Source organism: Macaca nemestrina, chromosome 20 (assembly GCF_043159975.1).
Source record: "Macaca nemestrina isolate mMacNem1 chromosome 20, mMacNem.hap1, whole genome shotgun sequence".
In the NCBI taxonomy this organism is placed as follows: domain Eukaryota; kingdom Metazoa; phylum Chordata; class Mammalia; order Primates; family Cercopithecidae; genus Macaca; species Macaca nemestrina.
Genome location: NC_092144.1, coordinates 42,230,268 through 42,254,068, shown reverse-complemented (window position 1 = coordinate 42,254,068; position 23,801 = coordinate 42,230,268). Strand labels below are relative to the sequence as shown.

The window sequence follows — 23,801 nt, the reverse complement described above, 5'->3', positions numbered from 1 at the left end:
ATACATTGTAAGGGTGCAATGGGCAGGTCAGTGAGAGAGGAGCTGACTGCAAAGAGACAAAGGCTTGCTGAGGATTTTGTAGGATGGTGCTTGTGCTGTGTGCTAGACAGGGGTATGTGCAGTACCGATAATGCCAAGGTTGCAGTGAGCTAACTTGCATTTTTCTGTTAGCTGAGGGTCTGGCGATCACTGGGCACAGGAAGATTGTGTTATTTGTGCAGGGGGCTATGTGTCCTGGGCCATGAAGAAAGGCAGGCTTGTAGCTTACCTGCTTTCTCTCTTTTGGCTTTCCCTTGGTCCTACCAGCCTGACTCATTTTCCCTAATTAGGACTCCATAATATATAAGGGAGGTCATGGGATATTTGTCTTTCTATGTCTGGCTTATTTCACGTAGCATAATGTTCTCTAGAGTCATCTTTGTTGTCAAAAACTGGCAGAATTCCATTCTCTTTAGAGTCTGAATAGTATTCCATTGTGTATCTATAACATTATTTTTATTCATTGATCTGTTGATGGACACTTAGGTTGTGTCCATGTCTTGGCTGTGGTGAATAACGTTGTAATGAACATGGGAGTGCAGACACCTGACATGTGGATTTCAATTCATTCAAATATATACCCAGAGGTACATGGGAGTGTAGATATCTGACATACGATTTCAATTCATTCAAATATATACCCAAGGCCAGGTGCAGTGGCTCACGCCTGTAATCCCAGCACTTTGGGAGGCCGAGGTGGGTGGATCACTTGAGGTCAGGAGTTCGAGACCAATCTGGCCAACACGGTGAAACCCTATCTCTACTAAAAATACAAAAATTAGCGGGGCATGGTGGCAGATGCCTGTAATCCCAGCTATTCAGGAGGCTGAGGTAGGAGAATCGCTTGAACTCGGCAGGCGGAAGGTGCAGTGAGCTGAGATTGTACCAGTGCACTCCAGCCTGGGCAACAGAGTGAGACCCCGTCTCTCAAAAAAAAAAAAAAAAAAAAAAGGGTTTATAGCTTTGGTCATGTAAAATCTGGCAGGACTAGCGCTCCCATGTCAGACTTCTCCTTGCCGGTTTAGCATTCCCTATGCACTTACAATGATTTTGTCCAAAAGTTCCAAAAGTCCTGCTTGCGTTCTGATTGCATGGAATTTGTATATTAATTTCTGGAGGACTGACAAAAATCTTTGACAGTATTCACCCTGAGTCTAAATCCCCCTTGTATCAACTCCCATCCTCCCGGTTTCACTTGTTTTGGGAATTAATATCAAGTTCATATCAATTCAAAGTTAAGCTATGTAGTTGTAAATAGATGGGTCTTTGTGGCATTTGTGTTGACTTCCGATTTTTTTGCGCTGTAGTTAAGAGTATGTGACCTTTATGATATCAAGTCTTGGTTTGGGGTTTTTGTTGGTTGTTGTCGTTTGGAGACACGGTCTCACTGTCGCCCAGGCTGGAGTGTGGTGGCGCAATTATGGCCCACTGCAGCCTCAGACTCCTGTGCTTAAGTGATCCTCCCACCTAAACCTCTCAAGTAGCTGGGACCACAGGCACGTGCCACCATGCGTGGCTAATATTAAGTTTTTTGTAGATGTACTTACTATGCTGGCCAAGCTGGTCTCAAACTCCCGGCCTCAAGCAATCCTCCCACTTCAACCTCCCAAAGTGCTGGGATTACGGGTGTAAGCCACAGTGGCTGGCCTGATATCAATTCTTTTTATTTATTTATCTTTTTGAGAGAGTCTCGCTCTGTTGTCCAGGCTAGAGTGCAGTGGCATGATCTCGGCTCACTGCAACCTTCACTTCCTGGGTTCAAGTGATTCTCCTGCCTCAGCCTCCCAAGTAGCTGGGATTACAGGCGCCTGCCACCACACCCAATTTTTGTATTTTTAGTAGAGACAGGGTTTCACCATGTTGGCCGGGCTGGTCTTGAACTCCTGACCTCAAGTGATCCACCCGCCTTGGCCTCCCGAAGTCTTGGGATTACAGGCGTGAGCCACTGTGCCTGGCCTCAATTCTTCAGAAGTTTGAAAATGCCCTTCGTGGCTCGCTGCTATTTTTGTGTTTCCTATGGTCTTGAAGACAATGTGTATTCCACAATTGGATATCTAGATTTTTATGTGATCATCAAGATTGTAACTTGTAATGTTCAAATCTTTTGCTCAAATTGGATTTGCCAATTTTTGTCTGCTATGTTTCAAGGGCTCCTGGGGTTTTTGTTTTGTTTTGTTTTGTTTGAGACAGAGTCTCATTCTGTTGCCCAGGCTGGAGTCTGGAGTGCAATGGTGCGATCTCGGCTCACTGCAACCTCTGCTTCCCAGGTTCAAGTGATTCTCCTGCCTCAGCCTATGGAGTAGCTGGGGTTACAGGTGCCCGCCACCACACCCAGCTAATTTTTGTATTTTTAGTAAGGACGGGGTTTCACCATGATGGCCAGGTTGGTCTCGAACTTCTATCCTCGTGATTTGCCTGCCTCAGCCTCCCAAAGTGCTGGGATTAAGGCGTGAGTCATTACACCTGGCCTTTTTTTTTTTTTTTTGAGATGGAGTCTCACTTTGTTGTCCAGGCTGGAGTCTGGAGTGCAGTGGTGCAATCTTAGCTGCAATGGTGCAATCTCAGCTTACCACAACCTCTGCCTCCCAGGTTCCAGCGATTCTACTGCCTCAGCCTCCTGAGTAGCTGGGACTACAGGTGTGCACCACCATGCCCAGCTAATTTTTTGTATTTTTAGTAGAGACAAGGTTTCACCAGGCCAGGCTGGTCTCGAACTCCTGACCTCAGGTGATCCCCCCCGCCACAGTCTCCCAAAGTGCTGGGATTACAGAAGTGAGCCACCATGCCTGGCCCAAATTTTTAATTATGGTAACTTTTTCAAGAAATTCTGGTTAGCCAGAGGATAGCAGAGGCTAAAAAGGGTAGGGGGAAGGGGAGATAGGGAGAGCCTTGCTGAAGGATACAAAATTACAGCTAGACAGGAGGAATAGATTCTAGTGTTCTACACGCTACAGGGTGGCCAGAGCTCACATTAATATTAATATGTAGCTTCGGATAGCTAGGGTAGGATTTTGAATGTTCCCAACACAAAGAAACGGTAAATTGAAAAACTTTTTAAAGTTATTTGTAGAGATGGGATCTCACTATGTTGCCAGGCTGGTCTCCAACTCCTGGGCTCAAGTGAGCCTCCCGCCTTGGCCTCCCAAGATGTTGGGATTAGAGGCATGAGCCACTACACCTAGTCTCTCAGTGTGTTTAACCTCCTCACTCACTCTGCCAAAACCCACTCCTCTCCCAAAGACAGACCCTCATCTGAAGCCCAGGTCCCTGCTCAGCTCCCTTCATGAACCTTCCGAGGGCTCCTTAGTGGACCCCGGAACACACGTCCTCGGTGGCCCTGGACAGATTGTCTGCACTCTGGTCAGTGGATTCCCATGTCGTTATTTTCCAGACTCATTTATGTGGCGGGCCGGGAGGGCCACATGCTCAAAGTGCTTTCTTACATCAGCGTCAAGCGCCTCACTCCAGCCCCCGCCATCATCTTCCATGTGAGTACGAATCCCGCTAACAGCCTATCTTCAAGGCGGGGACACTCCATCCACAGGGTGCTAAGCCCGGTGGCTTCCAAATGACCCAGATGCCCTTATTCCTTGCCATGAAATAGATATAGAAAGAATCCCAAGATATGTCAAACAATGTACCCAACGTCTGCTCCTTTGTCTGAATTTATCCGCGAAAGACAGTGTGTGCCCTCAATGCTTCTGTGTGCATTCTGCTGTGCTGGGTTGCTGGTAACAAACTATATAAAAGCCTACTAGCTTACAGGGAAGGAGGGTAAGACATTTTCCCAGGTGGTTACTGACAGCAGCCTCTCATTATGCTCTAATGATTGAGAAGTCACTGGATCCTTATGCAGTAAATGCCCTTTGACTGTTTTTTTTTTGTTGTTGTTGTTGTTTTTGAGACAGAGTCTTGCTCTGTCACTTAGGCTGGAGTGCAGTGGCATGATCTTGGCTCACTGCAGCCTCCGTCTCCCAGGTGCAAACAATTCTCCTGCCTCAGCCTCCCAAGTAGCTGGGATTAAAGGGGCCTGCCATCATGCCCGGCTTGTTTTTGTATTTTTGGTAGAGATGGGGTTTCACCATGCTGGCCAGGCTGGTTTCGAACTCCTGGCCTCAAGTGATCGGCCCACCTCAGCCTCCAAAACTGCTGGGATTATAGGCATGAGCCACCATGCCTGACCACCCCTTTGACATCTTCTGATGGGAGCTTCTCTGTGGTGCATGGTCCTTGTTTTGTGCAACTGTTCTGAGCACTGATAAACCATCCACATTTCTACCCCAGGGCTGGTCTACACCCGTTCCCCCAGAGGAGAGGCACTGCTCTCTATCATTCTGAAAACACACCCAGGAAATACTAGTCCAGGGCCACGCAACTAACACAGGCCAAGACTAGACCTGAGCTTCTAATTCAGGGCCCCGGCTCGCATTAGAAAACTCTCTTTGAGGAAAATTTGTAATTATGAAGCTGGTATAACATTCATACATATTAGGTTGGTGCAAAAGTAATTGCAGTTTTTGCCATTAAAAACTGCAATTACTGGCCAGGCATGGTGGCTCACGCCTATAATCCCAGTACTTTGGGAGGCCGAGGCAGGTGGATCACCTGAGGTCAGGAGTTCGAGAACAGCCTGGTCAACATGGCGAAACCCCATCTCACTAAAACTACAAAAATTGGCCGGGCGTGGTGGTGCCTGCCTATAATCCCAGCTACTCAGGAGGCTGAGGCAGGAGAATCTCTTGAACCCGGGAGGTGGAAGGTGCAGTGAGCCGAGATTGCGCCACTGCACTCAAGCCTGGGTGACAGAGTGAGACTCCGTCTCAAAAGACAAAACAAAACAAAAAAACCGTAATTACTTTTGCACCAACCTAATGCTTTATTTCTCCCTTGCTTAAAATCGCAACTTCAAAGATTCAGAAATTTCCCAGGTCTTTTCTGCAGGCTTCGTGGAGAAGAGCTATCATAGCCAAAGTCAGGTTTAACCCGAACTATCACGGAATGCCTGGGAAGTTCCTTTCATGCTAAAGTGTATTTTCCACAAGAAAAACTGTTTCTTCGGTCTTCTGTGACGGGAGAACAGTGTTTTGTTGTAGTAATGACGTACGAATCCATTCTTCTTTCTATTAGGGTATCATAGCAACGATTTATATCATCCCTGGTGACATAAACTCGTTAGTTAATTATTTCAGCTTTGCCGCATGGCTCTTTTATGGCCTGACGATTCTAGGACTCATCGTGATGAGATTTACAAGGAAAGAGCTGGAAAGGCCTATCAAGGTAAGCTTGCAGCCCCAGAGTCACAAGTGGCTTTGGATTTTTTAATGAATTAGAGGTAACTCTTTCAAATGCTAGGGGCATGGGTTCTAGTTCTAATCTGACTTGACTCTTTTAAAATATCATATTTTAGAGTGGAGTTTACTCTTCATAGCATAGTTTATGATCCAGTTAGCCACCTTATTATTCATTTTATTAAGTCATCATGAATACCTGTGGCCTGTCTCTGTAACCAAAGAGGTCCACCTCTCTCGTTTTTGTTTTTTTTTTTTTTTTTTTTTTTTGAGACAGTCTCACTCTGTCGCCTGGGGTGGAGTGCAGTGGCACATTCTTGGCTAACTGCAGCCTCCACCTCCCAGGTTCAAGCGACTCTCCTGCTTCAGCTTCCCAAGTTGCTGGGATTACAGGCATCTGCCACCACGCCCGGCTAATTTTTGTATTTTTAGTAGAGACAGGGTTTTTACCATGTTGGCCAGGCTGGTCTCTAACTCCTGACCTCAAGTGATCTGCCTCCCCTAGCCTCCCAAAGTGCTGGGATTACAGGTGTCAGCTACTGCACCCAGCCCAGTTCTGATATCTCTTACACATATATTTTCATAGATTTTTCTTGTTTTATTATTTTCTTTAGAGATAGGGTCTCACTGTGTTGCCTAGGCTGGCTGCAAACTCCTGGGCTCAAGCGATCCTCCCACATCGGCTTCCCAAACTCCTGGGGTTACAGGTGTGAGCCACCACGCCTGGCCTCCTTTCATAGACTGATGGGAACTTCTGAACTCTAGCCCCAGACCCCTTGCTGTGCAAGCAACCACTCAGAGTCTATTTCTACCATCTGTTTTGGGCTCCCCCCTACTCCCTACATGGCTGGCATGGATCTATATACCAATAAGGATGAAGTCGAATTTTACTGTTGTTACGTTAAGGGGCTTTAAAAAAAAAAAAACTGCTATTTAATTCTTATGATAACAGACATAAGAAAAAGGTAAGCTGAGGGCTTAAGTAGCTAGGACGAGAACAAGGACAATGTCTTTAGCTTTAGGACTTTGTTTTCAGAGATACGTCCAGTGGTCTTTCTGGCCCTGTGTCTTGACTATGGACAAGTGTCTGCCATCAGCTGAGCCACGGCACAGCCTGCCTGGAGCCTGGCAGATCCACCTTGGTTAAGTCATTGCAGGCAAAATCATGACGGTAGCATAGACTTGTAATCTGCACAAAATCCCTCATAGAAACAGACAGAGCCTCTAGGATACCAAAGGAAAAACCCTTCAGCCAACATTGTCAACACAAATCAAGGAAATGAGGTCTCATCACCAACTCCAGACTCTTAATGCCCCACTCGCCTCCAGCCCCATGTGTTCCCAGGAGAGAGGGCACACCTGGAGAGAGGTTCTCAGTGGGAAGATCAGAGGACCCCTAGGGGAGGTGGCGGAGCAGGGCTGCAGTGGCTGAAGCCCTTGAGGATCCCAGAAACTCCCCACAAAAACTCCTTTCCATAAGGGTAAGGATCACTGAAGACAACAGCAAGAGAAACAACTGCTGGGAGAGAAAGGACACGGAACGTGGCAAGCATATCAGGGTCAGGGAGCTGGAGCCTGTGGATACAAATCTCTCAACTGGGAAGGGGCTCCACAGAGAGGCCATGTCCCATTAGCACTTCAAAACATCATTTTAAGGGGAAAAAAATCATTTCTGAAATAAAGAGTGGGCAAGAAGGAAAAGAAAGAACACAGAGGCTGAGTGTGGTGGCTCACACCTGTAATCCCAGTACTTTGGGAGGCCAAGGGAGGAAGATCACTAGAGCCCAGGAGTTCAAGACCAGCTTGGGCAACAGCAAGACCCTGTCTCTACAAAAAATAGCTGGGTGTGGTGGTGCATGCCTATAGTCCCAGCTATTTGGGAGGCTGAGATGGGAGGACTGCTTGAGCCCAGGAGGTCAAGGCTTCAGTGAGCCAAGATTGTGCCACTGCACTCCAGCCTGGGCAACAGAGAGGGACCCTGTCTCAAAGAAGAAAAATAAGAGCAAACAAACATGCTAGGAAACTGAGGGCCAAAAGGAAGAAAACAAATATCAGACAGAAATAGAAAAGGTTTGAGAGAAAACAAGGGGACAGTAAAAAACTAGGGGTGGGGCAGGTGGGGAATGTAACACATGCATAATTGGAGTCTCTGAAGAAAAAAATGCCAAGTAACAGATTCCCAAAATCTATAATTCAAGAAATGTTTCCTGGGGTGGGAGGAAGACTGGAGGGTGGATCTTGAACCAACATATTGAAAGGCATACAATGTAACTGGAAAATTTGAGCTAAAATTGGCAGCAAAAATATATGCTGATAAAATTACAGAGCTTTAAAAAAATGCTTTGGGCATCCACTCCCCTTTTCCTGTTCCCACCTGCATCTGCAATTCACTTATAAAGGAAAGCAAATAATTCTGGCCTCAAACTTTTCATCACCAACACTTCATGCCACAAGAGAGTGGAGTAACATATTTAAACTACTCAAAGGAGGAAAATGTAAGCCAAATTTTTTTTTTTTTTTTTTTTGAGATGGAGTCTCGCTCTGTTGCCCAGGCTGGAGTGCAGTGGCGCGATCTCAGCTCACTGCAAGCTCCGCCTCCCAGGTTTACGCCATTCTCCTGCCTCAGCCTCCTGAGTAGCTGGGACTACAGGCGCCCGCCACCTCACCTGGCTAGTTTTTTGTATATTTTAGTAGAGACGGGGTTTCACCATGTTAGCCAGGATGGTCTTGATCTCCTGACCTCGTGATCTGCCCGTCTCGGCCTCCCAAAGTGCTGGGATTACAGGCTTGAGCCACCGCGCCTGGCCAAGCCAAATTTTTATACCCAGCCAAACTGATCTTGCAGAATAAAGTCTACAGTCACCAGTATGAAAGAACTCAAGGCAAATATCCTTACACAAGACTTTTTTTTTTTTTGAGATGGAGTGTTGCTCTGTCGCCCGGGCTGGAGTGCAGTGGCCGCCAGTGGCCGGATCTCAGCTCACTGCAAGCTCCGCCTCCTGGGTTTACGCCATTCTCCTGCCTCAGCCTCCCGAGTAGCTGGAACTACAGGCGCCCGCCACCTCGCCCAGCTAGTTTTTTGTATTTTTTAGTAGAGACGGGGTTTCACCGTGTTAGCCAGGATGGTCTCAATCTCCTGACCTCGTGATCCGCCCGTCTCGGCCTCCCAAAGTGCTGGGATGACAGGCTTGAGCCACCGCGCCAGGCCTTTTTTTTTTTAAAAAGACGGAGTCTCACTCTGTCATCCAGGCTGGAGTGCAGTGGCGCAACCTTGGCTCACTGTAACCTCTGCCTCCTGGGTTCAAGCGATTCTCCTGCGTCAGCCTCCTAAGTAGCTGAGATTATAGGCATGTGCCACCACGCCTGGCTAATTTTTATATTTTTAGTAGAGATGGGGTTTCACCATGTTGGTCAGGCTTGTCTCAAACTCCTGACTTTGTGATCCACCCACCTAAGCCTTCCAAAGTGCTGGGATTACAGGCGTGAGCCACCGCACCCGGCCAATTACATGAGACCTTGAGGAATCACCCAGAGAATGAGCTTCAGAAACCAAAATGTCACTGGCAAAGGTGAATATATCAAATTGTAGAACAAAGATTAATGATGAGAGATAAAGGAGACAGAAGTGTATGCCACTATTATGCACTGGCAATATCGTACAAAAACATGGATGAGAGAAAGCACATGGAAAAGTATATGCCAACTGAGGAAAGTATGCCAGACAAGCTGCCAGTAAGGAAGCCACTTTAAATTAGATGCTGGGAGGAAGAGAACGCCTAGCTAACTTCATTACTGCTTATTATACATAATGTCTAAAAAAGAAACTAAGGGTATTATAGGCTCAGTTAATATAATTCATATCTTTAAAAGGGGACTAAGGGTATTATATATAATATATACATATATGTGTACTATATATGTGTGTAATGTAAAATATAGGTAATATGTGTATATGTATATATTATGTGTATATGTATGTGCATATATGTATATGTGTATAATTACATGTCTGTTATACATATAAATTATATATATAAGTACATATATACATACAATATCTTTAAAAGTGGACTAACGGTATTATATAAGGATATATTATATATTATATATGTATATGTTATATATGTATATCTTATAGGCATAAATAATACATATATTATGTACACATATATGTATATATACATAATATATAACATATACAACACATAATATATAGCATTAAATATATGTATATATTATGCCTGTTATATATGTATAGATTGTGCCTATTATATATATTCTTATATAATATACACATATATTATACAGAATATATCCTTATATAATACCCTTAGTCCCCTTTAAAATATATTATTATTTGATATATTTGCTATAATAGTTATAGTAACTCTCAGAACAAAAACATATGTTTCATACCTACCAAAAGACACATTAGAAAAGAGGAGGTGTGCTTAGAATACATGAAATAATTAAAATTTAACATTTAACATTTAAACAAAGGAGGGGGAACAAAGCAGACCATACTGTAAAAGACCCTATCTATAAAGCCTCGTACAGGAGGACCCCTCAGAGTATCTTCCTGGTTGATGTTTTCTTGTAGACTGCTTATTAGGATTTTTTGTCATTGCTAGTTTTTGCTTATTAGCTTTTGACACCCTAAACTATAGAATCTATGAATCTCTAAATGCTGTCATTTCCAGCTGATATTTATATGGAAAAATTAGTATTTGAATCCCCAAAATGTAGTATAAACTTTTAATAAAATGTGTGATAAAAGTTTCAAGTTACATTCCAAATTCAACACACGTCAAAATCATGTGTAGGCGTACTGACAGTCACGTGCAGGCGTACTGACAGTGTGAGGTGTGAGTGTCTCACGTCTTGTGAGACCATGTTATTGCATTAAAGGCTGTCATTGGTCAACAGCCATGTTAACTGTTTGGTCACCAAAAATTATTTTAAATGCAGTTTACCATCTAATGTAATCTGTGTTGGGTAACATGTTATTTATATGTGCATTTACTGTGTTTTGGTTGGGAATTTGAGGTTTCTTTTGTTTCTGTATTTTTTTTTTTTTTTTTGAGGTGGAGTCTCGTCTGTCGCCTAGGCTGGAGTGCAGTGGTGTGATTACAACTCACTGCAACCGTGCCTCCCAGGCTCAAGCGATCCTCCCACCTCAGCCTCCCAAATAGCTGGACCACAGGTGCATGCCACCACACCTGACTAATTTTTGTATTTTTTGTGGAGATGGGGTTTCGCCACGTGGGCCAGGCTGCTCTTGAATTCCTGGGCTTAAGTTATCCGCCTGCCTTGGCCTCCCAAAGTACTGGGATTACAAATGTGAGCCACCGCACCTGGCAGGAAATTTGAGGTTTCCTATGGTGAATTTAAAAGAAGGGACACAGGCCTGGGGAGTTTTCCCACAGAACATCACTCTTCAAGGACACAAGACTGACAGTGAGTAGAGGATGCTTGTATACAGAAAGATAACACAAGAGAATGGAGACCAGACTTATCATTATATGAATAAACGGGCTTACTCAGTTTAAACTGGACTTACATCAGCCATTGAGAGTAAAATATTTTTCAGGTGGCTCTTCAAGGCTGTGAAAAATTAAAAGGATAGGCAGAGAAGTATCAAGCAAATGAATACACAGAAAAACAGGGGCTGTGATCTTATCAGACAAGTGCTCAGGCCCAAAGTATTACTTAAGACAAAGACAGGCCATGCTAAATGCTAAAATCCCACAATGAAGAGAGAAGTTTTGAAAACCTATTCACCAAACCATATAGCAACCATCTTTATGAAGCAGAAACTGCAGGAAATCCAGGGAGGGAGAAACACGTTAATGACAGGTGACTGGAAAACACTTCCTTCAAGCCAAGACAGATCTGGACACAGCACTGGTAAAAGTGACTGGAGGTCTAAAATATAGCAAGATAGATCTTAGAGGATTTTATCAAGCCCTGAACCCCAACAACAGCGAGTATCTTTTTCAGGTGCAAATGGGACCTGTCTGAAAACTGACAGCTTTTAATGCCATGAAGAAAACCTTGCTATTTCAAAAAGAAAACCCCAGAAATCAAAACAAACAAAAAGCAAATAACATTCTCTGTCTATAATGAAACAAAACAGGAAATTGATAAAAGAAAAAAGTTAAACTTTTGGGTCCAAGAGGAAATATTAATAGAACATAAAGGTACATAAATTCTGGCCGGGCACGGTGGCTCACGCCTGTAATCCCAGTACTTTGGGAGGCTGAGGCAGGCGGGATCAGGAGTTGAGGTCAGGAGTTTGAGATCAGCCTAGCCAACATGGTGAAACCCCATCCCTACTAAAATTACCAATTACAAAATTTACAAAATTACAAACCCCATCCCTACTAAAATTACGAAAATTACAAAAATTAGGCCGGGTGCGGGTGGCTCACGCCTGTCATCCCAGCACTCTGGGAGGCCGAGGCGGGCGGATCACGAGGTCAGGAGATTGAGACCATCCTGGTTAACACGGTGAAACCCCATCTCTACTAAAATACAAAAAATCAGCCAGGCGTGGTGGCGGGTACCTGTAGTTCCATCTACTTGGGAGGCTGAGGCTGGAGAATCACTTGAACCTGGGAGGCAGAGGCTGCAGTGAGCCGAGATCATGCCACTGCACTCCAGCCTGGGTGACAAAGTGAGACGCACAAAAGTACATAAATTCCTAGAAATAGCAGTAATGATGACAGGACATATAATCTATGAACACAGCTTAAATAGTGCTTTGAGGAAGTTCCATTACATTAAATATATCAATAAAAATGAAAACAAATTAAACAGACAACTTCAAAAGCAAGATAAAGAACAACAGAAAACCAAAAGAGAATAGAAGGAACTAATAAGCAGAAAAAAACTTAAGGTGTTAGAAAAAGCAGAAATGAATGAATGAGTGAATAATAATCAGACTTTTTGAAAGTTTTTCTCCTTTTTCAATGCACTGGAATGAATTAAGCAATACTGGAATTGTCCGATTTTTAGAATTTCCCCGTGATTCTAATGCAAGTAAGATCAGTTTTAGGAAATTACATTTTCCTAGAAAATTGTCCATTTCTTCTAGGTATTCAAATTTATCTGCATATAGTTGTACAAAATAGTCTTATAATTTAATCTTTAGAACATAACTTATGTTGTAAAGATTAATTGTCCATTTTTATTTTTTATTTGTGCTTGTGCTTTCTCCTTTTTAAGGTTAGCTATTGATTTTATTGATTTTTCAAATTATTTTTAGACTATAACATTGACACCAAACCTTACAAAGGTAACATACAAAAAAAGGGAAATACACTGACCAATCTCACTTAGGAATAACGATATAAAAAATCTAAAATAAAATATTAACAAACAGAACCCAGTTACGCTAAAAAGATCATATATCATGACTAGGTCCAGCCTATGCAAAGGTAGCTGAAGACTAGAAAATCCATTAATTAAAAGTTTAATTCAGGGGCTGGGTGTGGTTGGCTCATGCCTGAATCCCAGAGCTTTGGGAGGCCAAGGCAGGCAGATCATTTGAGGTCTGGAGTTCAAGACCAGCCTGGCCAACGTGGTGAAACCGTGTCTCTACTAAAAATACAAAAATTAGCTGGGCTTGTTGGCACACGCCTGTAATCCCAGCTAATTGGGGGCTGAGGCAGAAGAATTGTTTGAACCCAAGAGGCAGAGGTTGCAGTGAGCCAAGATCACGCCACCGCACTCCAGCCTGGGGTACAGAGTGAGACTCTGTCTTGGGGAAAAAAAAACAGAACAAAACAAACAAAAAAACACAGTCAAAGGAAAAATGCAATGACACTTAAAAATGAAAACAAAACAGTCCCAGCAAACTGAACTTTGCTCCTAATAAGAGAATACCAGAATTAACCTCTGTCCTTGTAAACGGGTAATGAGTACTCCAGTCACCCACGTTATGGTATTTATTCATTCATTCATTCATTCATTCATTCATTCATTCTTTATTTTTAGAGTCTCACACTCTGTCACCTGGGCTGGAGTGCAGTGGCACACTACAGCCTCCGCCTCCCGGGTTCAAGCGACTTTCCTGCTTCAGCTTCCCAAATTGCTGGGATTACAGGCATCTGCCACCATGCCCAGCTAATTTTTGTATTTTTAGTAGAGACGAGGGTTTCACCATGTTGGCCAGGCTGGTCTCGAACTCCTAGACTCAAGTGATCTGCCCGCCTCGGCCTCCCAAAGTGCTGGGATTACAGGAGTGAGCCACTGCACCCAGCCTCTAGGTTATAGTCTTTAAATGCCATTTCCTGCTAAAAGGAACAAAGCTGTCTGGAGAAATGGATGAAAACCCAGGTCTGCCTCTGGAGAGATGAATGAAAACCCAGGTCTGGCACTTCTTGTCACCTAGAAAACAAAGAGGCTTTTTTTTTTTTTTTTTTTTTTTGAGACGGAGTCTCGCTCTGTCGCCCAGGCTGGAGTGCAGTGGCCGGATCTCAGCTCACTGCAAGCTCCGCCTCCTGGGTTTACGCCATTCTCTTGCCTCAGCCTCCCGAGTAGCTGGGACTACAGGCGCCCGCCACCTCGCCCGGCTAGTTTTTTGTGTTTTTTATAGTAGAGATGGGGTTTCACCGTGTTAGCCAGGATGGTCTTGACCTCCAGACCTCGTGATCCGCCCGTCTTGGCCTCCCAAAGTGCTGGGATTACAGGCTTCAGCCACCGCGCCCGGCCACAGAGAGGCTTTTGAAGAGCACTGGCATCCCAGGCCCAGGGCAGTGTGAAGGGCTCCTGCTGCCCCGCACAGGACCTTCTGAACAACATGAACAATGACTACAGTGGATTGATATTCACCACGTATAGAGAGTTGCCTTCGGAGATCTCAGGGGCCCAACTTGTCATTCTGAAAACATATAGAACAGAGCACTGATTCTGCCGTTCCTGTATGAACTGCAATTCAGAATAAACAGAAAGTTGAAGTATTTCATATAGCATTTCAGATAACTGAGGAAGAAATGACAAATTAGAAAAATCACCATTTTGCAAACCCTGATGAAATAACGAAGGCAACGATCATCAGTGGATGCTAAAACATTAAACAGTTTATCTTTTTCTTTTTTGAGATGGAGTTTTCCTCCTGTGGCCCAGGCTAGAGTGCAATGGCGCGATCTCGGCTCACTGCAGCCTCCACCTCCTGGGGTCAAGCGTTTCTCCTGCCTCAGCATCCTGAGTAGCTGGGATTACAGGCACCTGCCACCATGCCCGGCTAATTTTTGTGTTTTTGGTAAAGACGGGGTTTCATCATGTTAGCAAGGCTGGTCTTGAACTCCTGACCTCAAGGGACCCACCAGCCTCAGCCTCCCAAAGCGCTGGGATTACAGGTGTGAGCAACTACGCCCAGCCAAAAAATTTTTTAAAAAGTGAAATTTTTTAAAAGGTATGGATGAAATAAGATTGGCAAAATTACATTAAAATTACTGAAATTGGAGAAGGGGGTACATAGAGTTCACACTCTTTTTATAAAAATTGGTTTTTTTAATAATGAAAATTTTCAAAAAGAAAATGAGTACCCATGGCCACACTGTGACCCATTTTTCACCTCCAGGTGCCCATAGTCATCCCTGTCTTGGTGACATTCATCTCCGTGTTTTTGATTCTGGCTCCAATCATCAGCAAGCCTGCATGGGAGTACCTCTACTGTGTGCTGTTTATATTAAGCGGCCTTATATTTTACTTCCTGTTTGTCCACTACAAGTTTGGATGGGCTCAGAAAGTATCAAGTAAGTACCAACAGAAGGGCCGCCTGGCTTCTGTGAGGTGCAGGCAGGCACGGCGTCCTCACCTATCCTGACTCCAAGACCTCTGTCACAGTGTCTTACCCTGTTGGCAGATCTCCCTCGTCCCAGGAGGACACATGCCCACGCCCTCACTGGACACCTCTGGGTCCACCCTTGGTTATTTTCTTCCCGTCAATTACTATAATAAGTAGGAAGGGAAAGCACCATTTTCTTTTCTTTTTGGAGACACAGTCTTGCTCTGTTGCCCAGGCTAAAGTGCAGTGGCGTGGTCATAGCTCTCTGTAGCCTTGAACTCCCAGGCTCAAGTCATCTTCCCACCTGGGCCTCCCAAGTAGCCTGGACCACAGGCACACACTACACCTGGCTACTGTTTTTAATTTTTGTACATAAGGGGTCTTGCTAGGTGGCCCAGACTGGTCTTGAACTCCTCGGCTCAAACGATCCTCCCACCTTGGCTTTCCAAAGTGCTGGGACTACCGGCCTAAGCCACTGTACCTGGCCGTTTTTCTTTTTTTGAGACAGTCTCACTCTGTTGCCCAGGCTGGAGTGCAGTGGTGCAGTCTCGGCTCACTGCAGTCTCCACCTCCTGGGTTCAAGTGATTCTCGTGCCTCAGCCTCCTGAGTAGCCACGCACGGCTAATTTTTGTATTTTTAGTAGAGATGAGGTTTCGTCATGTTGGCCAGGCTGGTCTCGAACTCCTGACCTCAGGTGATCCACTCGCCTCGGCCTCCCAAAGTGCTGGGATTACAGATGTGAGCCACTGCGCCCACCCATTTTCTTTGAGACAGAGTTTCGCTCTTGTCCAGGCTGGAGTGCACTGGCACGATCTTGGCTCACTGCAACCTCTGCCTCCCAGGTTCAAGAGATTCTCCTGCCTCAGCTTCCTGAGTAGCTGGGATTACAGGCACCTGCCACCATGCCTGGCTAATTTTGTTGTTGTTGTTTTGTGTTTTTAGTAGAGTCAGGGTTTCATCATGTTGGTCAGGCTGGTCTTGGACTCCTGACCTCAGGTGATCCACCCAATTCAGCCTCCCAAAGTGCAGGGATTACAGGCATGAGCCACTGCACCCGGCCCCATTTTCTTTTTAATTGCAAAAGACACACAAACGTTACTATCTCAGCCACTTCTCAGTGCAAGGTTCAGTAGTGTTAGGCATATTCCCACCATCGTGCGCCTCATCCCGAAACACCATTCTCCTTTGCCTGACATGCAGACATCATCTAAGAGGTCTAGCAGCATCACAAAGACACCCAAAAAGTCATGGCCTTGGCCTGGGGAACTGGGCGGGGGCCCAAGCCTTCTACTGCCAAGGGCACAGGGCTCCCTCTTTCAGCGGTCCTGACCCTTATCAATTTCGGGACAGTTGTTGTTTAAAAGTTTAGCTACATTAGCCACTTTCGCTTCTGAAAAGAAAGCACTTGTGTCAAAATACATGAAAAGAGACTGAATTACACCTTTAAAAAAGTTCATATAGGGCCAGGCGCGGTGGCTCACACCTGTAATAAGATGGAAACCATCCTGGCTAACATGGTGAAACCCCGTCTCCACTAAAAATACAAAAAAATTAGCTGGGTGTGGTGGCGGGCGCCTGTAGTCCCAGCTACTCGGGAGGCTGAGGCAGGAGAATGGCGTGAACCCAGGAGGCGGAGCTTGCAGTGAGCCGAGATTGCGCCACTGCACTCCAGCCTGGCCGACAGAGGGAGACTCCGTCTCAAAACAAAAACAAAAACAAAAAGTCTATATTATATTCACAATGTTTTATCCTACACAACAGATTCAACTGCAGGAAACCCCATTTCTAAAAGCCTTTAAGACTTTCTGGGCATCCTCATGGGGCGGTGAGGCGATCCGTTTCCTGGTCTTCCTGTCCCTGTCCCTCTGCCTCTCCCAGGAGCTCCGTGACGAGAGGAATTGGGCTGTGTGCAGTTTAACTCTGGCTGCAGCAGCCTGTAACAGCCAGTTAAGATTTATTAAGTGAATGTGATTAAAAGCCTGCCTGTTTCTCCTGTTCAGCTTGTCTCAACTGGACAGTGCAGTCGCCCCTCCAGACAGTCCTAGGAGGTTTTTCTTTCTATTCCTGCAATTTTGGGAGAAGACACAAACCAGGAAAGTGTGAAAATCCAACCAGAAGGCAGGAAAGCTGGCCAAACCCCGAGCACAGGCTCTAGGTGACACATCACCAAAGACTGAGAACGTCACCCTCACCCACAACTCCAGTGGAGCTTCTGAATTTCAGTCTAACTGCACTCATTTCTGACTCTTATTTCAGAGCCGATTACCATGCACCTTCAGATGCTAATGGAAGTGGTCCCACCGGAGGAAGACCCTGAGTAACAAGCTCCATCTCTTGTAGCCAAGTCAAAGCTGAATTTATTTTCTTAAGCAATATTTGTGGTTATTTCTTCCTGATATTTTTCTTATGAATAAAATATACTCAGATGTTTAAAATATTGTTATTTTTAGATATTCTTAGTTCTGTGGGTGGGGGTTCCAGAAAGAAGTGGCAAGTGTTTGCTAAAGTTGCTGTCAGGTGAGATGTCACCTAACAGAAGGCAGATGCTTAGGGAAGGGCTGAATAAAAGCCACTATCACAGTGGCAACTATTTAACAAAGGGCATATCACACTTAAATGAAAGGCATTCTTTAAACTCAATGTCAATAAGGGCTCTTTTATATAAAATGGATGACATTTTTGCTTTGATTTAGATTTAAACAACAGTAAATTACTGGCCAGGTGCGGTGGCTCATGCCTATAGTCTCAGCACTTTGGGAGGCCAAGGTGGATAGATCACTTGAGTCCAGGAGTTCAAGACCAGCCTGGGCAACATGGCAAAATCATGTCTCTACAAAAAACATTAAAAAATTAGCCAGGCATGGTGGTGCACTCCTGTAGTTTCAGCTACTCAAGAGAATGAGGTGGGAGGATGACCTGAGCCTGGGAGTTGAGGGTGTAGTGAGCCATCATCATGCCACTGCACTCCAGCCTGGATGACAGAGACCCCAACTCTAAATAAATATGTAAAAATATTAAAGCATAAATGTTTATCACCCACTCTCCCCTACCCTAAAAGTACTGGCACCCCTGTGCTGAACGCGTGATGTGCGTGGCATGTATCTACCAGGATAAATGGCAAGAGCTGAGCCTCCGTCCAGAACTCTCCACAGCTGATGTGCTCATCACGAGGGTCGCCTGTGTTGCCGGTCAGCATTGCTGGCTCCCCAGCAGCCTTCACGGGCGTTTTAGTCAAACCAGAAAGTGTGGTGAGTAAAGTTTTATTTTGTGTTTGGCATTCAGGGAAAGTACTGTTTAACGTAGGTAAAAAGCAACATTTCTGTGAAAACACTGAAATTTTATTGATGATATGCTGCAAAAGGCAGCCATACCACAACTAAGTATGAGCGATTTTAGAAGCATAGAGACAAAGGCACTTTCACCTTGCATTTTAGGTATTTGCCCAAAACTTGAAATCAGACATATTCATAGCAGTACAGAAAACCAATTACGAATTGTTCACATAATCAGCATCCGATATCCTATAAAATGTTAAGAGATTCAGGTATTAGAACGTTTGAATGTCTGAAAAAAGAAACAGATCTAAGTACGCAGTTGTCCTCCCTGCATTTTCACACGTGCACAGGAAACACAATGTCACTAGCTATTATCATTTGCTATGTTGTACTAAAGAGACTCGGCGCACCCGGGTGTAAACAGCAGGCAGCTGGTGCGCACGGGAGCCACCGGACGGTGGCCTGGTCTCTGCCCCCAGACCTCCACCAACAGGGCAGCAGCCACATGCAGAGAAATGGACACTGACATGGGTGTTAGAAGAGCTCCACCGTCAAAACCTTTGCCAGCAAAACCACCAGAACTTTCTATTTCCCAAGAGCCTGCCCAATTTAGCTACAAAAAAGGAAAATCACCATCTTACTTTATGGGCCGATTTGATACCTGCCAGTCACTCTGCGAAGTTCACAGCAGTGACCTGGGCACACTTCCAGCAGCTGTCCTGGCTGCACAGCGTGTCCTCCCACGGGAGGCCAGGGCTCTGAGCCCCCATCACGGAGCCACTGGGCAGAAAGACTGCCCCACCCGGCAGCACTCGGCGGGCGCTCCCTGAGACAAGGCCAGGCCACACAATGAGGGGCTGTCTCATTTTACAGATGAGAAAACTGAGCCAGAGTGTGATCCAGACCTGCTCACAGGGCAGCTTGATGACAAAGTCCGCCTCTAGTTCAAGCAGTGGCTTCTGCTGGGACATATGTAAGCCTGGGCAACGGCGCTTTCTGAAGCAAAAAAAAACAATAATGATCTTGGGGCCGCCACACAACACTCATGTTCTATCCGAATTCTCTTCCATTCCGAGGCGAAGTTGAGAAACAGACACTGAGTGCGCGGGACTTTTAACTTCCCAACAGCTCACATTTCTCACGTTTCACTCAACAAACCCAAAGCACAAAAGCCAGCCAGCCTCTGGGTGTGGCCATGACTAAATACACTCCTCCCCTAAACCTGGTGACCCTGGGTGCTGCAGCCACACACAGATGGGGTGGCGAATGTCTGCAGGGCTCACAACATGTAGGTGTTCAGAGGTCACCTCCAGGCACCCCATAGGCCCTTGTGAGTTTCCACTATAAAGCAACTTTTGTGCCATTTGCTCAGGACCCTGCAGGTCCAAGGGATTGTTTAGAAACAGCAGCTTCACCCCGGAAAGCCCTGGGTCTTACTGAGCAATCCGATTTCTATCCTTGGACTCTCTCTTCATCAGAAGTCAACTCATTCTGAGGAGCTGTCACACTATCCAAGAACGCCAACACTATCAATTCACACAGATGGTTATGTTAAATCCCACTATCTCATGGTTGAAAGGGCTGGTTCAATGTTGCTGAGTGTAAGTGTGAAACCTCAATTTATATTAGAAACCTCAATTTATATGTATAAGATCAGGTTTGTAGCAATGCATCAAACAGAGGTCTAGGTGAAAAAAAAATGAATGGACTGACTCCAGACAGTGCATTTCACCACCCAGATGCACGTCTGCTCTGCCAGGTTGAGTGGCGAGAGGCGCGGACAGGACAGACAAGCCAGCAGGATCAGACTACATGTGCTGTTTCTCTGTGTCCACCCTCCTTTGATGGTCTTGTCATCAGTCTATTTTTAAGTCAATGAAGAATTTCTCACCATTACCAAGTCCAGCACCACAAGATGACAGTAATCATTTATCCTTGAGGTAAAGAAAGATTTGGTTGGCCGGGTGTGATGGCTCATGCCTGTAATCCCAGCACTTTAGGAGGCTGAGGTGGGAGGATTACCTGAGATCAGGAGTTCAAGAACAGCCTGTCCAACATGGTGAAACCCTGTCTCTACTAAAAATACAAAAATTAGCCAGGCATGGTGTCACATGCCTGTAATCCCAGCTACTCGGGAGGCTGAGGCAGGAGAATTGCTTGAGCCTGTGAGGCGGAGGTTGCAGTGAGCCAGGATCGTGCCACTGCACTCCAGCCTGGCCGTCAGAACAAGACTGTCTCGAAAAAAAAAAAAAAAGAAAGAAAGATTTGGTTATGACTGACTGTTTTCTTAACTTTGAAGTCACATGGCAATATCCGTTTTTGTTCAACATCTTCCAGCCGCTCTTGAGGACATCATTCACTCTCACTGTCGTCATCCTCTGAAGCGCTGCGGCTACTGTCTTCAGCCATCTCTGCCACTGTGCGCGGCAGGCTTGTAGAATTCACTACTAAAGGAATAAGATATTATAACAAATAAGTGTAGACTAAACAGCAAATCTTTATTTCCCCCCATTATTTGGGTCAATGCAGAAAAAAATGCCTTGGATTCCAGCTCTATGTATCTTATTTTATATTTTCATTATTTTAGGTAAGAAATGAGCAGGTCAAATTGGTCTGCTTACAAATAATTTATTCTTCTGGGAAGAATATCTGTAGTGTGTTATTAAAAGGTGTGTTTATCACCAAGGGTTGAAAAGTACTCAAACCAGAACATTTAGCACCAAGATCAACAAAGAGAAAACTAATTTCTCAGGGCTTGATGTGAACGGCCCACTTCCACCAAGGCTGAATTCCTAAGTGGGTGATGGTGTCCCTCACTACCCTCAGGACCTACAACCCCTCCGAGAGTGGGCGCTCCACGCCTTACCCTTGGGGAACTGGCTGTCCTCTTCACAGTCTTCCCAGTGATCAAAATCAAAAGCCACGTTGGGGTTCTGCTCAAGAGAACAGCTGAGAGTGAGTGGGTGAGTATGACACACTCAGGGTAAAGACCACCCTCTGAGCGCATTCCAACTCACCCTCTGTCTGAGTAGGTGACACCATGCCTCCCTTCTCTCTTTGGCCAGAGTGATCACAGGCTCCTCGTTTCTAATTACACATTTGCACTCATCTTTCCTTATGTTGCCCCGCAGCTCCAGATCAGCCAGGTAAAATCTGTCTCCCACCCAAGCACTGGGTTTAGAAAAAGAAAGTCAGCCTTTTAAAATGCTAGAAATTATTTCTATTTTACTTTATATGACTATACATAAACCTACCTGAAAACGACTCTATCCCTGAAATACTGACACTTGCAGTCCTTTACATTCCTTATTCTTATCTTTAAGATGACGACATCTTCTTTTTGGAACCATTTTATTTGTGGGTGGAAGCTAGAAGAAGAGAGAAAGACCTACACATTCATTGATCTTATTTACTGGGTAAAGGATGCCGACTCCTCCATGCCGAGTGGACATACCTTTTCAGAGGCGGCTGTGCAGTTCTGCTAATGGAGGCACCTTCAGTGTTTCCAGATGAAGTTTCTGCACAAAATCAATGTCAGATTTTCCTACAGGTTATTTATATGTAACTCCATCATGTACACACATATATATACTTTTTTGTACCTTATGCAACTTCTAGATGAGAATCACGTAAGAGTGTAAATTAAGTAACCCTAGTATCTAGCTGCAAAGAACAGTTAGAAAAAATTAAAACCGTCACATAGGTAAACAAAATTTAAAAATTTTTATTTTATTTTTGAGACAGAGTTTTGTTCTTGGTGCCCAGGCAGAAGTGCAATGGTGCAATCTTGACTCACTGCAACCTCCGCCTTTGGGTTCAAGTGATTCTCCTGCCTCAGCCTACCAAGTAGCTGGGTTTATAAGCATGCACCACCACACTCGGCTAATATTGTATTTTTAGTAAAGACGGGGTTTCACCATGTTGGTCAGGCTGGTCTCGAACTCCTGACCTCAGGTGATCCACCCACCTTGGCCTCCCAAAGTGTTGGGATTACAGGCTTAAGCCACTGTGCCTGGCGTAAAATTTTATTTTAAAATAAAAACAGCCTTTGACAAGTATTAAAATTAAATGACCAGGAAGTAAAGTCACTCATTTGAAAAAGAACCTCATTGCAGTGGCTGGCCTTGCATACAAACATGCAGACTTCTCTGGGGCTGTCTTGACCTGCCAGGATGCCCTAAGGACAACTTCGAGGATAGCGGCCAGCACATACAAGGAGCCAGTGCTGGACATGACATATCCTCAAACAACGCAGTGTGAACTTCTCAATCTCCAGCAGACAAGGCTTCCATCCAAACACCAGAGCAAGAATGTTCACAGCTGCTGGAATCACGGTAGCCTGAGATGGAAAGCAGATCCACCCTCTGTGGTTTACTCGTGGTATACAATACAACGGCAAAGAAACAGACAGACTCCCGCTGGGAAAGCGCCATGCTCCGTGTCACGTGCAGCCTGCCATGGAGTGGCCTCCGGAAATGAGTGCACTGACCCAGTGACCTCAAGAACCTTGGAGAGCACAATCCCCAAGCCCTTCTGGGAGAGACGAGCAGAGGAAACCCAGGGTGGCCTGGCCTGATCACAGAAGCTGAGACTAATCCTAAACACAGAGCTGTGAAGCTGGGGTGCGAAGGAGGCGGTCCTGCCACCAAACAAGGACAAGACACCGCTTCTGGGAGCAAGCGGCCAGGTTCCTCCTTGGAGCCATAAACCAAAGAGGGACTTAGGGAGTCTCTGCTGACTCGAGGTTGATTTATCCAAGGTTGAGGATGCGCCCTGGGAAACACAAATCACAGGAGTGCCATGGCCTCTGCTTTTCCAAAGGCGCTTCCCAAACATCGGTGTCTAAAGGGGAAAGCAAGCTGGAGGGAGAAAGGGTGATGGGGGGCGGGGCAGGACAAAGACGATCATGCATCCCCTCTAGCTCAGGAAAGCGACGTTTTACACAACATAAAGTAACATGTGACAGCAGACATATAGGACACGGGGCTACGACCCGGGGCTGTGAAGTGACAGCTGTCTGCTTGGGAGCAAAAGGCAGGCAGCCTTAGACCCAGGTCCAGTGTGTAACTTCCTCTTTGGCAGAGGGAGTTTAGGGTCCCAAGATTGTGTTTTGCTGGCACAGAGCACAGCTACAGCTGGGAGGAAAAGAGCACGCAGCAGCCCCTGAGCCGGCCTACATGCAACACAAACAACCCCACACCCACGTCCTCCAGAAGCCCTGCCTGGCACAGTGGCGTGTGGGTGGCGCGTCTGCAGAGGAGGGCACGGGGTCCACCTGAGACCGACCACCTGCCGCAGGGCTGGCAGACACTGCGGAGGAACGCCGCCCTAACTGTGATGAGCCCCTGAAGCTCAGGCCTTGCCCCTCACCAGCGTGTGGCGGCACAATGGATGCATCATACTTT

At 45.5% G+C, this 23,801-nt stretch overlaps 2 protein-coding genes across 6 annotated transcripts in view; one reads left to right on the top strand and one right to left on the bottom strand.

The window, feature by feature from the left end:
- The window catches only part of LOC105495591 (solute carrier family 7 member 9), a 29,621-nt gene extending 11,741 nt beyond the window's left edge, over positions 1–17,880 (top strand). Inside the window, exons 9-12 of the mRNA XM_071085981.1 lie at positions 3,431–3,527; positions 5,167–5,316; positions 14,914–15,088; positions 17,378–17,880. Coding sequence (XP_070942082.1) covers positions 3,431–3,527; positions 5,167–5,316; positions 14,914–15,088; positions 17,378–17,442 — 487 coding nt within the window. The 3' untranslated portion in view covers positions 17,443–17,880. The remainder of the gene's footprint in view (positions 1–3,430; positions 3,528–5,166; positions 5,317–14,913; positions 15,089–17,377) is intronic.
- Positions 17,881–18,191: 311 nt separating this feature from the next.
- Positions 18,192–23,801, bottom strand: part of LOC105495592 (tudor domain containing 12) — a 107,967-nt gene continuing 102,357 nt past the window's right edge. For 2 of the 5 annotated variants that reach the window (XM_071085970.1, XM_071085973.1), the window contains 5 exons: positions 21,851–21,914; positions 21,651–21,764; positions 21,414–21,567; positions 21,263–21,329; positions 18,193–20,843 (listed from right to left, as the gene is read on the bottom strand). In XM_071085970.1, the coding sequence (XP_070942071.1) occupies positions 20,749–20,843; positions 21,263–21,329; positions 21,414–21,567; positions 21,651–21,764; positions 21,851–21,914 (494 nt within the window). In that variant the 3' untranslated portion in view covers positions 18,193–20,748. Of the gene's footprint in view, positions 20,844–21,262; positions 21,330–21,413; positions 21,593–21,650; positions 21,765–21,850; positions 21,915–23,801 lie in introns of those variants that run through there. The other 3 variants (XM_071085971.1, XM_071085972.1, XM_071085974.1) reach the window with 3 other exon arrangements.